The following is a 21,776-nucleotide window of genomic DNA, read 5'->3' on the forward strand; positions in this document are numbered from 1 at the left end:
AAGCAAACTATCCTCACAGCAGAATACAATGCACAAGTTTGGGGGTTTTGGTTTTGTTTGTTGTGTTGGTTTTGGGGTGTTTGTTCGGTTTTGTGGGGTTTTTTTCCTGTTTTGTTGGAGTTTGTATGCTTAGAATCATGAAATGGTTTAGGTTGGAAGGGACCTCAAAGATCATCCAGGTCCAACCCCCTGCTATAAGCAGGGACACCTCCTACTAGAACAGGTTGCTCAAAGCCTCATCCAACCTGGCCTTGAACATCTCCAGGAAGGGAGCATCCACAGCCTCTCTGAGCAACCAGTTCTGGTGTCTCACCTGTCTCACTGCAAAGGGATTAAAACAAAGTGTTTCTTTTAATCCTGCAGGAGTATTTTGAATGTACCCTAGAGTCAACTTCTTTCTTGTCTTTACCACTATGTAGTGCCAAGAGACCACACAGTCAAGTGCCTACATTAACAACAAAGAATAGTTTTTAGTCACAGGCACCAAGTGTAATTGGTAAATAGGACAAAAAGCATGGAAAATGAACAGTGTAGTATCTCCAGCAGAGAACCAAGAATGTTCAGCAGTGCAACACAGTCAGTAGTTACCTTTACATATGTAACTTATGATCAGTGCCTTAAAGACTAAATGTCTGGGCACAGATCTTCTGATGTACATGACTTTGCCTGAAGACACTGATAAAATAGGTTTTCAAAAGACAAAATACTTTTTTTTTTACAGAACTCTGAGAAGAAAGAAAAAGCCTCAGCATGAAACTTGTCACAGTCAGAAATTTCCCTCAGGAGGTAGACCTAACATCTCATTAGATACTTCCTTGATTTCTTTTGTATTTTCAGATTTTTAATACTTGACTATTTTCAAGTCTTGGGTGGAATGAATGTAATTGCAATTAAATCCTCTCTAGATGTTTCAAGATCTGCTAATTGAACATTTTGGGTAAGAGCACAAAGTTATTCAGTATTGTGATTCCAAAGCTATGAAAAAAAAAAAAAAAGAAGAAACTACCATTGAATTTTCATTGCAGTAAGAGGACATCTTTTCTCCCATCACTCTCACAGATGCAATTCTTTCCCACACATTTCCATTCAACATCTGCTGTAGTCGATTTTGCTGAAAATATTTGCACAAAGAACTTTTAGTGACATAAAGTAGCCAGTTAGTTGCTCAAAATATTTTCATACAGAAATTCAAAGTGTCTTTTTGAAAAGAGATTTCAAATTTTTTTTTAGGTCATTTATGTCTTGGGTTAAAAAAAAGTTCTCTAATTTTGGCCCATATTCATGACTTCTGTCATTGAGATAAAAATTGCACACTAAAAGTAAGTCAAGGTGAATTGAACTATATTAAAAAGATCTGGCTTATTTACAGATAACTATTTACCTTTACTCAAGTAATTTTCTGTTTCAATGTGTTTTTATGGTATAATGAACACCAGAAGCACAAGAACAGATCTCTATGACCAACTGACTGGATAGGGCTGGGGGATAGGTTGGACTGGATGATCTTGGAGGTCTCTTCCAACCTGGTTGATTCTATGAACTATTTCCATTTTCAAAAAGACATATTCTTATCAGTAATGTAATGAGAAAGCTTAGTTGTTAAACAGAAAACAAGCTCAAAATCAGCATCTGATAAATAATAAAGTATTGATAAGAATTGTCAACATTCATCAAAATGGGTATGTTATATTGGGTAGTATTTTCAGACGGCAATGTCTGTTTCCCTAAGTGTATCTCTCTTAAATCATTGCATGAATTTGCCTAGAGTGTGCTAGTTTGAGCCTAGCTGGGGTATTTTGGTGATCAGAATTAGATTATAGACTATGAAAAGGAAACAAAGGTGATGTCTACTTCACTCATAGGCTTGCTGAGATGTATAAGAACAAGAACACAAACATAGATAACACAGCTCTTGGGCTGGAGGCTGCAGGAACTTTTCTCTCTAACTTGCCACCTAACTAATCCTTCCACTTCCTAACCCACCTGGCAGACCCTCCCAACTCACTTTGAACATAAGGCAAAGTCTGGGATAAGGTAGAGGGGAGGGAAGAAGGTGGAAGGGTGGTTGGGAGCCCCTCCTGGGGACTCTGGTTTCTGGGAGGGCTGTTGTGTTTCTGTATTACTTTTTAACTTGTATATTTCTGTATCTAGCTGCACATATTGTAAATACCTGCTTGTGTATTGTGCTAACTGTAAATACAAAGCTTCATTCAGTTTCCAGCTCCCCTGAGTCTTGTCTGGGTGGTTTTCTGAAGGGGGGGGGGAGGTGCACGAGTAACACCCAAACCATCACACTGGAGCAGTAAATAAAGTTATAAATGGCTGTATGATTCTGGATGGGCACCTCTGGCATGAACATGAAGAGACAAGTTCTTAAAAGGTTCCCTTTAAAAATTAGCAAGAAAAACTAATACTCATCTCTACATTATTGAAAGCTAATAATGTAGTCTAATTAATTCACTATTTCAAACTTCTCTTGAGCTATGAGAATGTTTTCATTAATGTCTGTTACTTCAAATATAAAAACCAATGGTTTAGACTTCTTTTTCCTTGACATTCTCCTATGCAAGTAAGTGACATCTAACACAAGGCTTTAAAATTACTTCACTCATCATCACAGCCTCCTGAGATCTTTGCATGGCAACCCTTATACAGCCTTTTTGTGCACTTCTTGGCTGAACTGCTGACTTCAGAAATGATCAGGAGTGTGAAATCTCTACTCTATAAATACTTAAGTACGCACTTTATTTCTGCTGATTTTCTACTGCCATCTTGCATGATGTACTACCCTCTGTAAAAGTTCTTAATTGCAGAACTCTTGCTGCTTTCATTGGCTCAGTTTGTAGTGGATATCAGGTAAGCTTCTTCTTAGAGAACAATTACAGGGCAGTACAAAATTCATAGAATCATAGAATCAACCAGGTTGTAAGAGACCTCCAAGATCATCCAGTCCAACCTAGCACCCAGCCCTAGACCATGGCACCGAGTGCCTCATCCAGTCTACTCTTGAAGACCTCCAGTGATGGTGCCTCCACCACTTCCCTGGGCAGACCACTCCAATGCCAATCACTCTCTCTGCCATCAACTTCCTCCTAACATCCAGCCTAGACCTACCCCGACACAACTTGAGACTGTGTCCCCTTGTTCTCGTGCTGGTTGCCCGGGAGAAGAGGCCACCCCCCACCTGGCTACAATGTACCTTCAGGTAGTTGTAGACAGCAATGAGGTTACCCCTGAGCCTCCTCTTCTCCAGGCTAAACAACCCCAGCTTCCCATCTTCTCCTCACAGGGCTGTGCTCCAGGTCCCTAACCAGCTTCCTTGCCCTTATCTGGACATGTTCCAGCACCTCAACATCTCTCTTGAATTGAGGTGTCCAGAACTGGACACAGTTCAGTTGTGTTTTTGAAAATACCAGCTTTGTACTGATGAAGTTATTGTGCTCAGCTAAAAAGACATGAACAGAAAGATGTTGTTCATCATGAGATGATTAATTACCCATGTAGATTTGACTCCTCATATTGGCTGTTTTTTCCACTATAGCAACAGCTCGTTTCAGTGTATTGTGGTCTTGTTTCAAGCAGTTTTTCAGTTGTATGACTGCAATCCCCCTCTAGACACTTAAAAGAAATTGACTTAGCCAGCTGCTTATCTGAGATAACTTTCTGTAGCCATGTGAGGAAACTGTAATAGCTGACCAACAGGTCTTGCTTGTATTGTCTTTGGTGCTTGGGTGGACCTTCCAACATTGACATGCCTGTAATGACTAGTTCTGATCTCAGCAGAAAAGCACAAATTCTTAAGTTTCCCAAGAGTGATTGGGAAATTGTGCATAATCTCCAAGTCATTAATTTCACCTATGCATAAACATGAGTACTAAAATAAGACAGTCAGGCTGATGTAAGGTCTCCTTTAGGAATAGGTACTCAACACTAATACCCAGATTTCAGCAGCATCGCCACCATTAAGATATTCAGCAATCAGAAAACAGTATAAAAGCAAAAATTAACTTCTTTTCATTGGATCCCATAACCATTCAGCTCATAAGGAACATAAAATCAACCAGGTTGGAAGAGACCTCCAAGATCATCCAGTCCAACCTAGCACCCAGCCCTGCCCAATCAACTAGACCATGGCACTGAGTGTCTCATCCAGTCTTATCTTGAACACCTCCAGGGGCAGTGAAAGCAATGTCAAACACAAGGTGAGCGCTGCTAGGCCCAAAGGCCTTCCACATCACTGAGTGCTGAATTTACTTGCATAGTTTTGCTTGGTGCCAACCAAATGCATCACAGAAGAAACAACTCCTTGCAGCCACCAACTGCTAATGCCAGAAGCGTTGGATCTCCTACACATCATCACTGACTTTCCTAAACCATAGAAACAGCCAGGTTGGAAGAGACCTCCAAGATTAGACAGTCCCACCTAGCACCCAAACCTCTCCAATCAACTAGACCATGGCACTAAGTGCCTCAGCCAGGCTTTTCTTAAACACCTCCAGGGACAGTGACTCCACCTTCCTGGGCAGCCCATTCCAATGGCAAATATCTCTCTCTCCATGAAGAGCTTCCTCCTAACATCCAGCCTAGACCTCCCCTGCCACAACTTGAGACTGTGTCCCCTTGTTCCTTTGCTGGTTGCCTGAGAGAAGAGACCACTCTCCACCTGGCTACAATGCCCCTTCAGGTAGCTGTAGACAGCAATGAGGTTACCCCTGAACCTCCTCTTCTCCAGGCTAAACACCCCCAGCTCCCTCAGCCTCTCCTCATAGGGTTTGTGCTCCACGCCTCTCACCAGCTTTGTCACCCTTCTCTGGACACATTCAGTATCTCAACATCTCTCCTGAATTAAGGAGCCCAGACCTGGACACAATGTCCAAGACACTACCATAGATTTATGAATTGAGGGGTTCCTTTCTGAAGATGGATGTTTTTGGTTGAATATTTCATAATTCTCACACATCTCTTCAGTGTGTATGTATTTGGAAAGAACTGCCAAGAGTCAAGACGAGACCAGAGGAACCTTCTAAATTATTGGATGCTTCAGATAAATACATCAGCAGGAAAAGCAGTGGGAGGGAAGAAGCAAGGTGTGATAGCAGTTGAATAGTCCCTTTTCCTCAATTGCCACAGATTTTTGGCCCCATCTTACCGAAGAGTTTGGATAAATTCTGAGGCAGAAGGATTAATCCTCTAGACAGGTTTCACTGATTTTTCGTAGAACAGAAGTGACAGAGGGAAAAGCTGGCTACCCCTGGCATTATGATTAGAGAAAACCTGAGAGTAAAATTAGTAGGCTTTGAATTCTCTGTGCAATTTTTTCCTCTTCCAGGTCACCTAACTAAAATTAGGCTATTTACCCTGAAGTATAAAAATCCTTTAATAAGTATATGAGAAACTAAACCAAACCACCCCAAAGTCTTTAAAATTCTGAGAAACCTGTGCACAAAATGTTTGTCATTTTTGTTTAGAAAAACAATTTGTCAAGGCAACAGAATCATAGAATCATATATCCTTATCTTTCATGATTAGCAACTTCAATTCATATATTTTTCAAGTGTAAGACAAGAATTCCATTTGCTAGAGCAAGAAAATAACTTTTTATACATTACCTACCCAAGAAAATTGAAGGTATTTCAAAATTTCTGATCATCTCAATTTAAAAGACAAATAAATTCTGGATTTTCTAATGATCTCTGGTTAATTAGCAGCACTACGCAGAAAAGGAACAGTCAATTATGTATTACTCCGAGAATATTTCATTTGAGCAATTTGCAACCTATCACTAAACCTCATTTTTTTACATTTTCCCATCTAATTTTTCAATTGATAGGAAGTTCTTCTGTTTTTTTTTAAGCATTTGTACTCAGTGAGCCAAAAAAAAAAAAGAAATTAATGCATTTCTCCTAAGATCACAGTATCACAGTATCATCAGGGTTGGAAGAGACCTCAGATGATAACAATAAAACCGATCAGGAAAACTCAGCAGTATTTATGCATATCTAAAAGGTAGAAGTATTTGATTTTTCACAGTATAATAATGCTAATGTTTCCAATTTAATTTAAAGCAAATTATAGCTCAGCTCTCTAATGTCATTGTTTTACTTAATGGTCTCGATTCAGGCCTGATGTTCAGATTAGTAGCTTTGATTATTCTGTTTATGAGAGCAACTGCTTCAGTTCACATACAAAGGACCCCAGAGCTTGGGGAAATAAAGTCCATGATTCACTAGACTTATCATGTTAGATTATTATAAATAGGGAAATTATGTCATTAGCATCAAAGCAAATGAACACATACTCAAATAGATAGCAGATGCAAATTATAACGACTGCAGTCAATAAAAAGATATTATAAAGCTAATTATTTTAAGAAGAAATCATTTCGGAAGGTTTCCAGTTTCTTGCTTTATGTCCCATAAAGCTTCAGGAACTCATGCATTCAATTTTGAAGCATTTAAGTTTTCCTCTTGACTATAAAATCAAAATAAGCAAAGTAACCTGAACACGTTCTAGAAAATGCCTTTCTGGGTGGTTTTTTGGTTGGGTTTTTTTTGCCTAATATATTTATATGCCGTGCACCCACACACTTCTGTTCACTGCTTTCATTCTTAATAGGTGCTTTACTAAAACTCGAGGACTTAGCTTGATAAACACAACTAAAAAGTCCCAGAGGTCATTATTGATTACCAAAAGAGAACCGCAAATGAATACGCTCTTAGTGGCTCTAAACATGCCACATTAGACAAACTTTGTCACCCACAGAAGATCTCTTTCAAGATACTGCTTACAGGAAAAGGATCACTGACAATTTTCAGAAAGATGGAACAGATTAGCTTGTAGCCCACTGCTCCCTAGTAGCTGGAAAAACTGCAGGTACATGACTGAAGAAGATAGAATATGTCAGAAATCATTGGGTTAGTATTATAATTAGCATCATAGCTAAAAACACTGATGATGCCTGTTGAAAAGCACTGTCAAGAGCTAAGAGGTAGCAGACATTCCAAAGATACAACTTCAACATCCTGGGTAGTGCTGCTAACTCTCTGATGCTATTAGAAGCAGCAGCACTGAGTTAGTGAGGTTGTAACCAAAAGTGGGTCTATTTCTCAGCAGTCTGTAGAGATTATTAGACTATCACATTCCACTAACAACTACTAATTCCAGTAGTCTAGATAATATTCCAGCAACTCCAAGTCACATGTAGGAGTATATATCTAGGGTAGGGTGTCTCTGCCCATGGCAGGGGGGGTTGGAACTAGATGATCCTTGTGGTCTCTTCCAACCCTGATTCTACAGTACACAAATGAACTAACACCACCAACTTATTTGTCCTGATTGATTATTCAAGGACTAGTACACTGAAAATTAGTTTGCTTCCAGCAGAAGGTTGAAAGGTTAGGGTAGCTTATATTAAAGGAATTGTAAAATCATTTAGTAAACAGTATTATGTAGGCACCTGCAGCAGAATCTATATTGTGCAAGTCTAAAAAGAAAAAAAGCTCTTTTGACTGGTAAGTATAGCTTAGAAAGAAAAAAATTAACCTATCTTTTTAAATGACCATCAAAAGTATCTGGGCAGTTTCCAATGGAATTCAAATTCATATCTTTTTTGTGGAAATAAGGAGTTATCTTTACACTTCATATGATATACCAAGAGCTGTCTGTGTGGGTCATGCTTACAGGGAACAAAAGCTCAGGCTAGAAGCTGAAATGCACGTCCTTTGACTATAGAGAAAACACAACAAGACGACAGTTATTAATATGATTGTATGTTTTTTTCTGCTTTTACAGGTTGACTTATGGTAAAATATGTTCTGCAAACCACTTATTTCAACATAGATTTCCCTCTAATTGTTTAAAAAAAAAACTCTAAGGGAGGCTAGATGGAAATGTCTAGAGTGCCTATTCAAAGCAGAAAAACCTTCAAACCTCTCCAAAGCACACAAGATAAAGGCACACCTACAGGCTCACCTCTTTTGCAAGTCAAAGTGACCACAGCAATGGCTTTTCCTAGTGGTGTTTTCTCAAGAGCAAAGAAATGGAACATGAACAGGAAAAGATTACAGACATAGGAGGAGGTATTACCTGGCAGAAGTAAAGGGCAACGGAAGATAAACATTAAAAGCAAATGCGACATTTCTATACTCCAGGTAGAACTCACTGAAGCATACACAAAGCGACAGATTTAATATCTACTCCTTGTTAGACTAATAAAGCTGAACTGGAAAAATCATGTATGCATGTATTTTGCAGAGAGTATTGCACTATTGATGTAGTAGGAGCAGAAGGACAGTAACCTTCATTAAAACTAGGTTAGGTGGTTATCTGCACAACTCTTGGCTGCAGTGCAGTGTGTATTTTTCTGAACAACAACAGCCAACCAACAAGATTTCTGAGAGAGCACGACCTTTCCAAAGAATAGACTGGTATCCTGCAGAGCCAGGATCTGTGGTCAAGAATCAATACAGCCTTCTGGAGGCATCTTATTTGGTTTAATGGAGAATGAACAACACAGCACAATGTGCAGAATAAATCCATAACACTATTCAAATGTCATTTAAGGTGCCTTCAAGGTTAACAATCATTGCTATCAAATAAGCTGTCAGAATGGCAGGAAGCTTTTGTTCAGTGAGAGGTCTAAGGTCTAATGTGGTAATTAAACCCAGAATAAAGAATAAACTGTTCTCAAGCAGTGTACCAGAGAATCCTAATGAATGGTTAGTATTGCTTCTGCTGCTGCTAACAAAACCTTTACTTCTACTCAGGCAGCTTTCCCTTCCTGTAAGCATCTGGTGCATTAAGTGCTTTCTCATGTTTCTAGGACCATTCATTTGCAGTTCTCAAAGAAAAAAAAAATCACTAAAAGCAAATAAAAAATAAAGAAGTAAATTTTTTAATCACTTGTCATGACCCATATTCAGATAAAACCAGCTCAAGAGTGCTTTAGTAACACTTCTGTGGAGAGAAAGAGTTCTCACGAAGCAGATCTCCTTGAATATCTTTCATATCTCAGTGTTGGGACTCTTCAGGCCTGTACTACTCTTAAAATAACTGAAGTGAGATTTTTCTGCCCTGGAAATCACGTTGCTCACTTATGGAAAGACTATGGAATAGCTGAAAAGCTACTATTGTTCTTCCTCTGCTAAAACTTTCTTGGGGAAAAATATTCAAAAAGCACCTGCTATAGAGATGGCTGCATAAGGGAACTAGAGGATTATGAATACATCTGGAGCATCCCCAAGTTTAAAGCTGCTGGCCATTATCAGGGATAGCTTCTGCAAAGGCAAGTTTTCTGTTTCAAGGATGCCAAACACTGCTGGCTACCCAACAGGCTTCTATAACAGCAAGAGCTGTCAGGAGTTTCCTCTGCCCAGATTCTAAATATCACTCATTGAAGTTTCAGCAGCAGAATGATATTAGCTATCTCACAGAATCACAGAATGTTAGGGATTAGAAGCAACCTCTAAAGATCATCTAAGTCCAGCCGCCCTGCCAAAGCAGGATCACCTACACCAGATAACTCAGGAATGCACCCAGAAGAGTTTTGAGTATCTCCAGAGAAGGAAACTCCACGATCCCCCTGAGCAGCCTATTCCAGCATTCCATCATCCTCACAGTGAAAAGAGTTTTCCCCATGTTTACATGGAACTTCCTATGCCTCAGCTTCCACCCATTGCCCCTTCTCCTGTCACTGGGCATCACCAAGCAGAGCCTGACTCCATCCTTTTACAGGCACTCACCTTTTACATATTTATAAACATTGATGAAAATTGAAATAGCCAATGATTTAGGACAAAGACACACTGAGCAGGTCTCTGAGGAACCCTGTTTTGCTGCCTACCATGTTTAAATGGATAAATCAGACTGAATTTCCAGAGTGCCAAAAGCCTGGCTGCAACCCCTTGGCATCAGACATTATTTTTCCTAACTGAGGCAGTGATACTCAATGATAGAAATGGCCTCCAAAAGGATTTCTGAATCTGAGATTTGGCCTCATAGACCTAAAAACACAGACCATATCCAAATACAATTATCTTAAAAGCTTCTGTGATTGAATAATTGAGTATAGCCATAATGCAAACTACAAGAGGGCAAGGAGAAGCTCAGGCATAGGATCTCTCATCACCCACTTAACTGCTTAATTGTTAGTTCATTCCTGGCTCCAGTCACATACAGGAGACCTGGTTCACACTCACAAGACTGGTGCATATCAAGCCACAGTCTAATAAATACCCTGGAAATGAAACACTTCAACAGAAAAAGAAGAGCCTGCATATTCTGGTCTTTGGCCTAATGAACTGTATTTGCCTTAGGTCCTAAACTAACTGCAGCATTAGTTCTTCAAGGATTCATTACAAAAAATGCCATCATGGTGGACTAGATATATTTCCTTGAAGAAATCAAAGTCTCAAAGTTGGACAACGTTAAGCTTTTAGAGGAAATGATTTAATAGTCTCTTAATTGTGGAATATACGGAGCAGTAATTCTGACAAAAGGTGACTTATCTTTCAGGAACAGCTATCAAATTGCTTGTGCAGATTAAATACGTGCTCCAAACTGTATGCATACAGGTACTAAAATCACAAAGTACTGCTGAAAATGTCCAAAATCATCCCTTGTGTAACTCTATTCAAGTCAAGGGAATTACACATGGGAGACATTTGTCGCATTTATAGGCAGATTTCAATCTCTCTGACAGCTGAACAAAGGCTCCTGGCAGCAGGAACTCTGCCAAAAGTTCTCACAGGGAGTGAGCACAAGGCATAGGCACATGAGCCCCATTACTGACAAGTTCAAACCCAAAATCAGAGTTCATAGAAAAAGTTAATCCTACTGCCTCTTTCCTATATAGGCAAATAAGATCCCTGTATAAGCCAGATGGGTTTTAGAGCTGCTCTCCTGATGGACCTCAGAGCCATTAGTGCAGCCTACATCAACCTGATATATGCAAATGTCATGTTTCACATCAGATCAGCATTGAACTCAGTTGAGCTAGAGAAAAAAAAGTAACTGCTCAAGACATTAAACTGTCTAATACTTCTCATGCAATTCCTTTCCTTCATCCATCCTAGCTAGGACACATTAAATAGAAAATGCAAACCAAGAAAATGAAGGGGTAAGTAAAATAAAGCATATATAGATACTGCATAATATATGTGCAATGGACTTCCATCTACATTCAGCCCACATCTAGACTAAACTATTGCAGTTACTCTATTCTTAAGACTATTATTAATAATTTTTTCTTTTAACATGAAAACATTTAATGAAATAGACAAACCTAGTACCAATATAAAGTAATATAAAGTTACAGCCAGAGCAGCAAAACTGTAACAATCATAATATCCAGGGAGACAGTCCCCAAGAGCAAGGAAGGTGTGAGGGGAAGCCCAAACAGAAAGTTCCAGCTTCCTCCTGCACGAAGAGGTTGATGCATATGGTATGTGATACACCTGTGAGCCAAATCAAGCCAGCTGTGCTGGCTGACTCAAAACTGCTGACCACCTGCAGCCCATGGCTTGCTTGGGATCCTGTCCCAGCAAAACTGGGACAATGCATAATTTCCCTCTAAAGGTTTCTGGATGGTAATAACAAAATGTGTACACACTCAGTGTCTCTCTTCCATTGTAAGAGAAGGTATTATTCCAGTGAGAGGAAATAATTTCCCAAACAACCTAATACCTTAAAAAACAGGTAGAAGTATGAAGACAGCAACTACTACATTTGTTATTACCTTACTCTGCTTTTCTCTTAAAATGGAGATTGCTGCAAAGCACTGACACAACTAAATCCTCTTTCTATTTCTTTCACCTTAAAATTGCTGCACAGACTGAAAGTCTTAATAAACCTCCTAGTGGAAAGGAAAAAGTAAAACTGCATGGACATGCAGCTTCATCAAGAGCAAAGAAGATAGTAGAAAATGGACACCACATATCACTGTATTTAATAAGACAAACAATAAAAGGAAACTAATGGCAAAGTAAGTAACTTTTTTAAAGTACTACCTTAGTTGGGGCAATTAACAAGGCAGGAATTATAAAATATGTAGTTAATTTTATTTCTGGAAAGCCTTGCCCACAACAATATATAAATTAGTTAAATTTGGGTTCTAATTCAGTCAAGAAAAATCTTTACAAGGATGCTTATGGGCAATTCATTTAGGAGAATCAGAAGAAATGGGAAAGTTTAGTCACAACATGGTTTTGCCCCACTTATATTTATAAATAGGTAGCCTGGAGCCCCAGGGAAGAAGTCTGCACTACTCACTGTGGTGAAGTAATTCAAGGTAGTTCCCGGCTCCTTTGTGGCAGCGTTGGAACTGCTCAAACATTGAGAGGCTTCCCAGGATCCTGCAAAAGAGGCAGACGATCTCTGGCTTGATCCTGGTTCCTCTTGGCATGGAGGTTTGCAGAGCTGCAGGCAGGATCTCTTGCAAATGTGCAGAGAGCACCATGTCGGTGGCACTTCTCACCACATCGTGTGGCACTTAAATGTCTTCTCCTGGGAAATTTGAGGCACTTAAGTTTCCAGGTATTTCAAGTCCAAAATATCAGGAGTAAGCTGCTCTGAAGCATGAAGCAGAGCATTGTCCAAGAGCAGTGAAGCAGACGTAGCTCCATGAGGCACAGGCAGAATGAACTGAGACTGAGCAGGGAGGCAGAGGCAACACAGGTGTGTGCAGTTTAACTCAATTTATATTACTTGCCTGAGTGCAAAGGCTCCTTTGGCCACAGAGGATTGGCCACCAATCAAAATGGCATTTGCAAAACTGACCATACCAGGTGAAACAAAGGCTTGCTCACCCTTATTTGGGCAAGACACTAATAAGCACCTAAACACCTGTGGGAACTTGTTTAGCACTCTGGGAGGAGACATAATAGCCCAAGCCTGTGTCCACTCTGCCCTTGCTTCGCCCATCAGTGGAAGGGTGGGGCAAGCCAGGACATCTCATAGGCCTATTAGCCTTCCAGAACAAACTGTTGTGGAAGAAAATGGTTGAAGAAATTGAAAGGGAGAAATGCTAACTGAAAAAAGAGATGGTTAACAAGCTTCATGGCTAATTTTATTTCTTCTTATCAACCTTAAAAGGGGAGAGAGGAGTTGTCATGCTCTTAAGACATTTTTTGGGAACTGATCCTTAGAAATTGAAATCCCTAGGGAGAATCCTAAGTGCAGTAAATCACTAACTGCAAATCAGATACTTGGGCAGATCTGTAAAATGGTTATTCATTATAGTGTTCAGCTGTGTCATGAAGCTGCACATCACTGAAGGAATATAATAGTGACATCACTACAAAAGGACAACTGCCAAGACAGGACACTGGATAAATTAAAGCAGTCCTTGAACTTACAGTTGCAAATAAACCAAATCAAAACTGTGTTTCTTGCTTGTGCAAATACCATATGTTAATGGGTTTTTTTAGTTGGAAATCTTCTCAGCACCAGGAAAAAGACTTTTTTCCATAGTAGTCATACTGCAGACTACACAGACAATTGCAGAAAATCTGCTGTATTTCATAAAAAGGGCTCAAATGCAATAATATTAAAAATCACAGTCTTGTGTGACTATAAAAGGCTGCTCTTCTGAAAGAGAGACAGTTAATGTCAGCATGCTAAGTAGATCTGTTCATTAGTGTACTGGAAGAGAAAGTTGACTAAATAGTTGAAGCCTGCAGGTGATCATTTCAGTTAATGAAGTATGGAAGATTGTAAATAACTTCACATTAATTTGCATAAGTTAGGAGATTGAATGAGGAACATCAATATCTGATAGGGTAAATGATAATTTGTCTCAGGAATGAAATGCCTAAGAGTTCTAAGTTTAAAAAGGGATATTTATCAAGATTTTACATTAAGCTTTTCAGCAAGCCATACATATAAGTTTAAAAGAAACAGATACTTTGTAATATGTAATATAATTCGTTTTATACAAAACTATGCAGTGGAACTTTAGAATCATAGAATCAGTCAGGGTTGGAAGAGACCACAAGGATTATCTAGTTCCAACCTCCCTGCCATGGGCAGGGACATCCTACCTTACTTGTTTTAGATTTCTACAAGTTTCAAAAATGTAATAAAGAGGACTCTGAAAGATTCAAATTTCATATTGATTGTCTTCCAATTTTTAACTAATTTATCAGCTTTTCACTGATATTATTTTTGGTAGGATTTTATTGCAATGAAATGTCATTGATGTCATTTTCTCCGTATCTCCTTTTTGTTCTTATTCATCTAAACAGTGTAAGGAAAGGTAAATGGGATTGGACTAAAATCTTTAATGGGATTGGACTCAGACTTTTATATCCTCTTCACTTTACTAGTAAAAAGAATCTTTTTCTGATGTCCTTTTAGGTAGATTTTGTCAAACATTCACAGTAGGCTTACATAAAGTAATGAATGTCCCAGAAGGACATATCAGTCACATGGGAACTATCGACTCTGAATCAACTGAAAAGAAACAGATCTTTACCACTACTTCTGGACTTTTGGATCCTGCACCCTTGAGGAACTAGATCTATTTGGAAAAGCAACAGGAATCTGAGTAGTAAGTCAGCACCAGAAAACAAAGATAGTTTCTGGTAGAAAAAAATACTCAATACTGCCAAGTCCAGATGGAGAGCTGTAACCAGTGGAGTCCCCCAGGGATCAGTGCTGGGTCTGGTCCTGTTCAGTATCTTCATCAATGTCATTGATGAGGGCACAGAGTGTCTGCTCAGCAAGTTTGCTGATGACACCAAACTGGGAGGCTTGGCTTACACAGCTGAAGGCAGTGAGGCCATCCAGTGAGACCTGGACAGACTGAGAGCTGGGCAAAGATGAGGTTCAACAAGGACAAGTGCAGAGTCCTGCACCTGGGGAGGAATAATAATCTGCAGCAGTACAGGCTGGGAGGTGATCTGCTGGAGAGCAGTCCTGTGGAGAGAGACCTGGGGGTCCTGGTGGCTAACAAGTTAACCATGGCACAGCAATGTGCCCTTGTGGCCAAGAAGCCAACGGGATCCTGAGGTGTATTAGGAAGAGTGTGTCCAGCAGATCTAGAGATGTTCTCCTTCCCCTCTCCTCTGCCCTGGTGAGACCTCATCTTGAATACTGTGTTCAGTTTTGGGCTCCCCTGTTTCAGAGGGACAGGGATCTGCTGGAGAGGGTCCAGTGGAGGGCTGTGAGGATGATTAGGGGACAGGAGGGCATGGCTTACGACAACAGGCTGAGGGACCTGGGGCTTTTTAGTCTGGAGAAGAGAAGACCAAGAGGGGATTTGATAAATGTTTATAAGCACCTGAGGGCTGTTCAGGAAAGGGAGGACAGGCCCTGCTCACTGCTCCCTGGGATAGGACAAAAAGCAATGGGTGTAAGTTGCAGCACAAGAGGTTGCAGCCCAACACAAGGGGGAACTTCTTTACTGCAAGGGTCTCAGAGCATGGGAACAGGTTCCCCACAGAGGTTGTGAAGTCTCTTTCCCTGGAGACATTTAAGGCCTGTCTGAATGCATTCCTCTGTGACTGTTCTAGATTGTTTGGTCCTGTTCTGGCAGGGGGGTTGGACTCAATCTCCTTGAGTCCCTTCCAACCCCTAATATCCTGTGATCCTGTAAGCTGACTGGCCCACTTATTGGGAGATACAGCTGTCACATACAAAATTCAACTGAAATCTGGAAGGTTTACAAACACAGAGATTAATAGCAGGCATAAACTATCTTCTCATGAAATTCACACCAAGGAAAACATTACAGATGTGAGAGGCTTTCGTTGGAAATAACCACTGATGTGACAAATGTCATTTCCATGCACACAGTGTGTACAATGCTACTGGAGCTCCTATTGACCCCCTATGTAACACCTAATTGTAAGAACATCACATATATAAGCGTATGCATAAGTGACTTTAGGTATCTAATTACAAATATTATGCTTCATTATCTCAGTGAATGCAAAAAACTCTCACAGTTAAAGGAGCTATTCATATACTGTGAGTTTTTTTACTAACATTTGGAGAGATCTAGCTAAGTTGTACAGCTCTTATTCCTGTGTCTTTGAGAATTCAAACACCAAGATGATGCTGCACAGTGAGCTTAGTTTCTGGGGCATGTGTATTAATATATTCCTATTCTAAAACCATTTTAATTCTTTCTCTGCAGTGATAAAGAAAATATAAGAGTTAATGTTTACATTAAAGCATGAAGATGAAGATCTGTCTGTTAGATGAAGATCAGCTGTTATTAAGGAAGCCAAAGGCAAACAACCTGCTAGTTTAGGATGATCAAAAATAGTCCTAGTGCTACATTTGATGAAAATTGCTTCTAAGACAATCAGTAGAGGAGAAAGGCAAGTAAACCAAGTCACTCATTTCCAAGGCTTATCTCTAGGTATTCTGAACTCATGTATGACCTAGCGAGTGTCCCATGTCATTTTACCTTGATGGGTCATTGTCATGGAGGGTAGCAGAAGCCCTCAGCAGGCCTCCCTGTTGTGAAGGTTGTAGTGTCTCACATTAATGCCAAGAGCCTCACAAAACCAAAACAATCCTTCAGTCCCATGAGAAAGTCTCTCCCTAGTCGAGATAAAAGGTAAACATTGGCCACTGGGCTAGGGGGAAGGGCAGTTCTCATGCCCGTTCGACACCTGGTGTGGGCCGAGCTTTGGGTGGTCTTAGAAGTTGTTTTGGTAAGAATTCTCCAATTGTATGGATTGATGATAACTTTGTGCCAGTCTGTAAGAATAACGTAAAATAGCCTGGGCTGGAGGGTTACACCTCTTTTGAGCATTATAAACATGGTGTGCCGGCATGGATCGGGAGCTTGCTCCTACCTGCTCCTGCCTGCTCGCTCGCTCGCCTGCCTGCCTCGCTCCTGTCCCGGTGACCTCTCGTTCCTGACCGGCCCTGCCCGACGAGGGGCCCGCAGAGGCCTGAAGCTGCTTGGGCCCGATCCTGACGAACAAAGGGACACCGCCCAAAACCTCGAACCCTGCTAATCTGAACCGCTGAATCGTGAGTAAACCAAAGAAAGAACTCCTCACCTAAAGACTGAGTGACTTTAAAGACTCAAAAGAACTCTAAAGAAATCACAGACTCTCCTTTATCTGCTATTTTCTGAACCGTTATTCTACAACTTCAATCCTAAAAGAACTCAGGTGGGGAATTTAGTTCAGGAGGGGATCTCCGTGTTTGAGCAATAAATCACTTGAAAATCCACAAGTGCACCTCCACGTATTTTCCCCACAACCTCCCAAACTACCTTCCGTGACAGTCATTTATGACAAACGATCCAAGGATGCAGAACTTGTTGCCTAAAAGTTCCATCTGGACATGTTTTACAAGCACTTAGTAGTACAGAGAAGTGTAAAGTGTATCAGAAAGTCAGTTCTACAAGCTAGCAGAAACCACTGAGCATTCAAAACATGGGAAATAAGGGAGCCAGGATATTCTTCCCCCAAATGAGAGTTTAGCCAAAATTACTCTAACACTGAGCTCTTCCTCTGACTGCTACAAGGACCAGTACTTCAGATTGAACAGGAATATACACATCTCTTCCTATTTTCACTATGAAGAAATCAAAGATCCACATTCTTTCTTAACTCAATGGTTGCACATATTGTGCACGTCAGGACAAAGTTGTGCCCTCTTGACTAACCTGCAGAGAAGGAAAAAATCCTAAACAGAATGCTTGTATCACACACTGCTAACAGTATCATCTGCACTTCATCCTATTCATTCTCAGAGCCTGCTGGTGCCACTCATGGCATGACAAAAACCTGTTGTTCTTATGACCATCCACCAGAAGCAGTGAGAGCACAGACATAGCCTTCTGATAGGATTTCACAGGAACTGAGGAAAATCACACACAGTATCACAGTATCACAGTATCATCAGGGTTGGAAGAGACCTCACAGATCATCAAGTCCAACCCTTTACCACAGAGCTCAAGGCCAGACCATGGCACCAAGTGCCACGTCCAACCTTGCCTTGAAGTGCCCCAGGGACGGTGAAGGTTACACATGGGTGCACATCAATTAGCAGAAAATCCTTACTGCTACAGAGACTTATGCCAGATAGAATTCAGCTAGGAGTCTAGAGATGAGGCAGGGTAGGTGATTTGCCACTGGAATGGGCTGCCCAGGGAGGTGGTGGAGGCACCATCTCTGGAGGTGTTGAAGAAAAGCCTGGCTGAGGCACTTAGTGCCATGGTCTAGTTGACTGGATAGGGCTGGGTGCTAGGTTGGACTGGATGATCTTGGAGGTCTTTTCCAACCTGGTTGATTCTATGATTCTGTGATTCTAAGAATGGCAAGTCTGCAAAAGAAACATTGCTTCAGTCTCCAGCTAAGCAAGTTTCAGCTTAAAAATCGGAGAGACACATTAAATATGGCTGCCTACAGCATCACTTTCACAAAGTCACCACTGCGGTCAAAACCGTACTTTCAATAATCTTGACTGTACTCTGTCCTTTATGACATTACTATGCAGGTTCTTTTTTTATCCTGGTGAATTACCACTCCTTCTCTCTATGATCTGGGATGCTTCAAGGACAACTGGAACCTTACTATCTTCCTAATGTATCACTGTATGGATAAAACATTAAGAAAGAAAACAGTGGGATTCAGGAGCGGGGGAAGCTATCCTGCTGATTTGATAAGACTCAAAAGGCTAATCTTCAGCTACATCTTGTTCATTAGTCTAAATATACATTTAAAACATCAATGTGCTTAAAAGTACTTTGTCAGTACCCATTAAGAATTTGCATTGCATATTTCAGACATGTCTTGATAGTAATAGGTGCTGAAAAGCAGCCACTGTTCATCTTTTTAATGAGTAGTTTTCCCTCTGAGTGCACTATGAAGCTATGATGCACCATAAAATGACACTGGTATGCCCTGTGGATATGGTAAGAGTAACCCATTCTGTGAAAATCAGGCAATTAAAAACTGTAATGTGTGTTCATGACTTCAAAGCAGCTATTCTTTCCATTCTTGATTGCAAGTCCTACATCTTCACGCTGATACAAGGGAGGTGAGGAGGTCTAAGAAGACTTTTCTGATACTAGCCACTTACACTGGAAAGTGGACAGCTGAAAAAAAAAGGAGCTCCTGAAAGGTTATTATTCCATCTCTGATACATGATGCACTTTTTCACATTATTCTGCTAACGTAGCTACACTGTGCAAGTAAATATCCTGCAGTAGATAGATTAATTGCATCTGCCAGTTGGGGACAAAACTACATCTATACTGATAATGACCCTTGGGCCCCAGGCCATACAGTGAATAACCTCCTTGGCGGTTGGCGTGGAAGCAGAGTGGACCACAGTCGAGTTCCACTCCCTCGTGCAGTGTCTTTGTGGCTATTGGACATAAGTGCTTGATTTTTTTGAAGTTGTTTCAGTTTGAATACCTGAAATAACAGGAAGGCTGTCATACAATCTGTCAGCACAGAGTGGTGTGTACACAGCATGCTGTTAAGGGGATGAAGGATATGGCTTCAGAACATATGGTGTGTTTTAAAGTACACGGTCCACTGGGAGACTGTAGAGGACTGTGTAGGGCAGAAGAAACCAAATCCAGCATGGTCATGACTGAGGAACAGTTTTCTCTCAGAACAAAGCATCTCCTGAATTACAGCTGGTTTCACTTTGGAGGGAGAAACACTGTTTTGCTTCACTGCAGAGTCTGGGAATTAAGTAGTGTATCTACCAAGACCCAGATAAGCAGCTGATTTGACACTGCTAACCCACCCACTTTTTCCACCAAAGCTGCAGGAGCCAGTTGTGCAAGCATACATCTGGTGTGCCTGTAATTCTTTAAAATGAAGGTAGAAGTACAAGGTTGTGCAGCTGAGCTCAAGGCCAGTGGTGGGGCAATGACATGACAGTTAAGATTATGATTGCTGGTAATGATGGTGATGAGTTTCACCTGGCATCTCTAACACTGCTCACATTGCTACTGTGAATGTGGCATCTCCTGTTGCTCTTAACTATGCCACATGGGAGTAAGCATATGTAAAGTACTGCTCATCTTAGAGTAGCAGCCTAACTGGGAAGTATAGCACCAATACCAGCAGTGCAGGTTCCAGTACTGTTTACTGAACAACATAAAGACCATGAAGGTAACTGTGCCTCTATCAGGGATATACTACACTCCCAGCTCTTGCACACAGAGCAATAACACATGAGCAACTGGATTCTGCTTTCAACCTGGGTTGCCAGGTGTACCTTCTGTATCATGCTAGAAAAATACTGAAATGCAAAATAAGACTTTGAACTGTAAGGAACTTTTGCTTCCCCACATCACCCACATGCACACACTTGTACACACGAGTAAGGTAATGTATCAGCACCACGTGGGGGTTTGAGGACTCTCCATAGCCAAGAGCTGCATCATGCTACACAATCACTCCCCTTCAGTGGAGGCTACCTGTGACCAATCTGGGCCAGGTTACCATGGGTAGAGTGGGTCAGACCACCCTGCATCAGTTCACCGAGGAGTTAAGGAATACTTGGGGAACTGATACATTTAGCTTTGTAGATATAGCACGCTAATGACAACTGAATAAATGAGTATGCAAAAAGTAAGCTCAGACTCATGATGTCTTGGGAGTGTCAGAAAATGTTCAAATGTTTAGAGGTTTCTCTTTTCTTCTCCCATTACTGATTTAATCATTTACCACTAGGTGAAGGCATTGCTCACCAAGGAATTGCTCTTCACCAGAACTAAACACAGAAGGTAACAGCTACATAGAATCATTTTCATATCTTTTTGCCACAGACAGTTTGGGACAGAATTTAAAAGCAACACAGCCACCTTTCCACCAATAATGGATGGTTAGCAAATCATTGTGTTTGTCCTCCAGAAGACTATATAATTTCAACATTAAAATATTTACCAACTTCAATTTTGTGCCAATATTTTTTCTGCCTTAGGCTGTATATACCATTGCTATTCCATAAACTGACCTTTAAGATATCAGTAAGACCACAAGAAACCTCTGCTAGTGTCTCCAGAAATTGTTTAAAGCCCTGCAGATAAAAAAGGAAGAAAATGTGGAAGAAAAGCAGAATGGAAAAGTATGCCCTAAAAGCTAGTGGTTGAAAGAAATGCTTTAAATAATATTGATGCATTATAAAAGGAATCAGACCATGCATTGTGGAATATCCAACTGAAAAGCTCTTGTTTGGTTGGTTGCTTTGTTTTGTTTTTAGTTAATAAATTAGTGCCAGAATCTTTGTAATACATTGGATAAAGCTGATGAGACAATAAAGTACCTGGGACTGCATTCTTCTGTCTGAACTAGAAGATTTGGTACACCAACAGTATTAAGAGTTCACGCATTACTGGGCAAGAAAAACATCTATAAACAGGAACTATTTTGTACATCTGCAAATTTTTTTTTCTCCCCAGAAGAATGACTTAATTCATCTACATTTTTAGAGAATTGAGATTCATTCAGCAGTATTTCAACAAAAGAGTCTTTAACTTCAGAGAGTAAGCCAAGACTAAATGTACAGATATTTTAAAGAAGACAGGACCACGGGATATTAGGGGTTGGAAGGGACCCAAGAAGATTAAGTTCAACTCCCTTGCCAGAGCAGGACCATACAATCTAGCACATATCACAGAGGAACACATTCAGGCAGACCTTGAAAGTCTCCAGAGAAGAAGACTTCATGACCTCTCTGGGGAGTCTGTTCTAGTGCTCTGTGACCCTTACAGTAAAGAAGTTCCCCCTTCTGTTGAGGTGGAATCTCTTGTGCTGCAACTTACACCCATTGCTTTTTGTCCTATCCCA

At 40.5% G+C, this 21,776-nt stretch overlaps 1 protein-coding gene across 4 annotated transcripts in view; it reads right to left on the reverse strand.

Moving 5' to 3' along the window:
• GPC6 (glypican 6) overlaps positions 1-21,776 on the reverse strand; it is a 928,307-nt gene that overhangs the window by 768,657 nt on the left and 137,874 nt on the right. For 2 of the 4 annotated variants that reach the window (XM_064143900.1, XM_064143899.1), the window contains exon 1: positions 12,268-12,646. The exons of 1 other annotated variant lie outside the window; for it this stretch is intronic. In XM_064143900.1, coding sequence (XP_063999970.1) covers positions 12,268-12,454 — 187 coding nt within the window. In that variant the 5' untranslated portion in view covers positions 12,455-12,646. Of the gene's footprint in view, positions 1-12,267; positions 12,647-21,776 lie in introns of those variants that run through there. One more of the 4 variants, XM_064143901.1, reaches the window with a different exon arrangement.

Source organism: Pogoniulus pusillus, chromosome 5 (genome assembly GCF_015220805.1).
Source record: "Pogoniulus pusillus isolate bPogPus1 chromosome 5, bPogPus1.pri, whole genome shotgun sequence".
NCBI lineage: Eukaryota > Metazoa > Chordata > Aves > Piciformes > Lybiidae > Pogoniulus > Pogoniulus pusillus.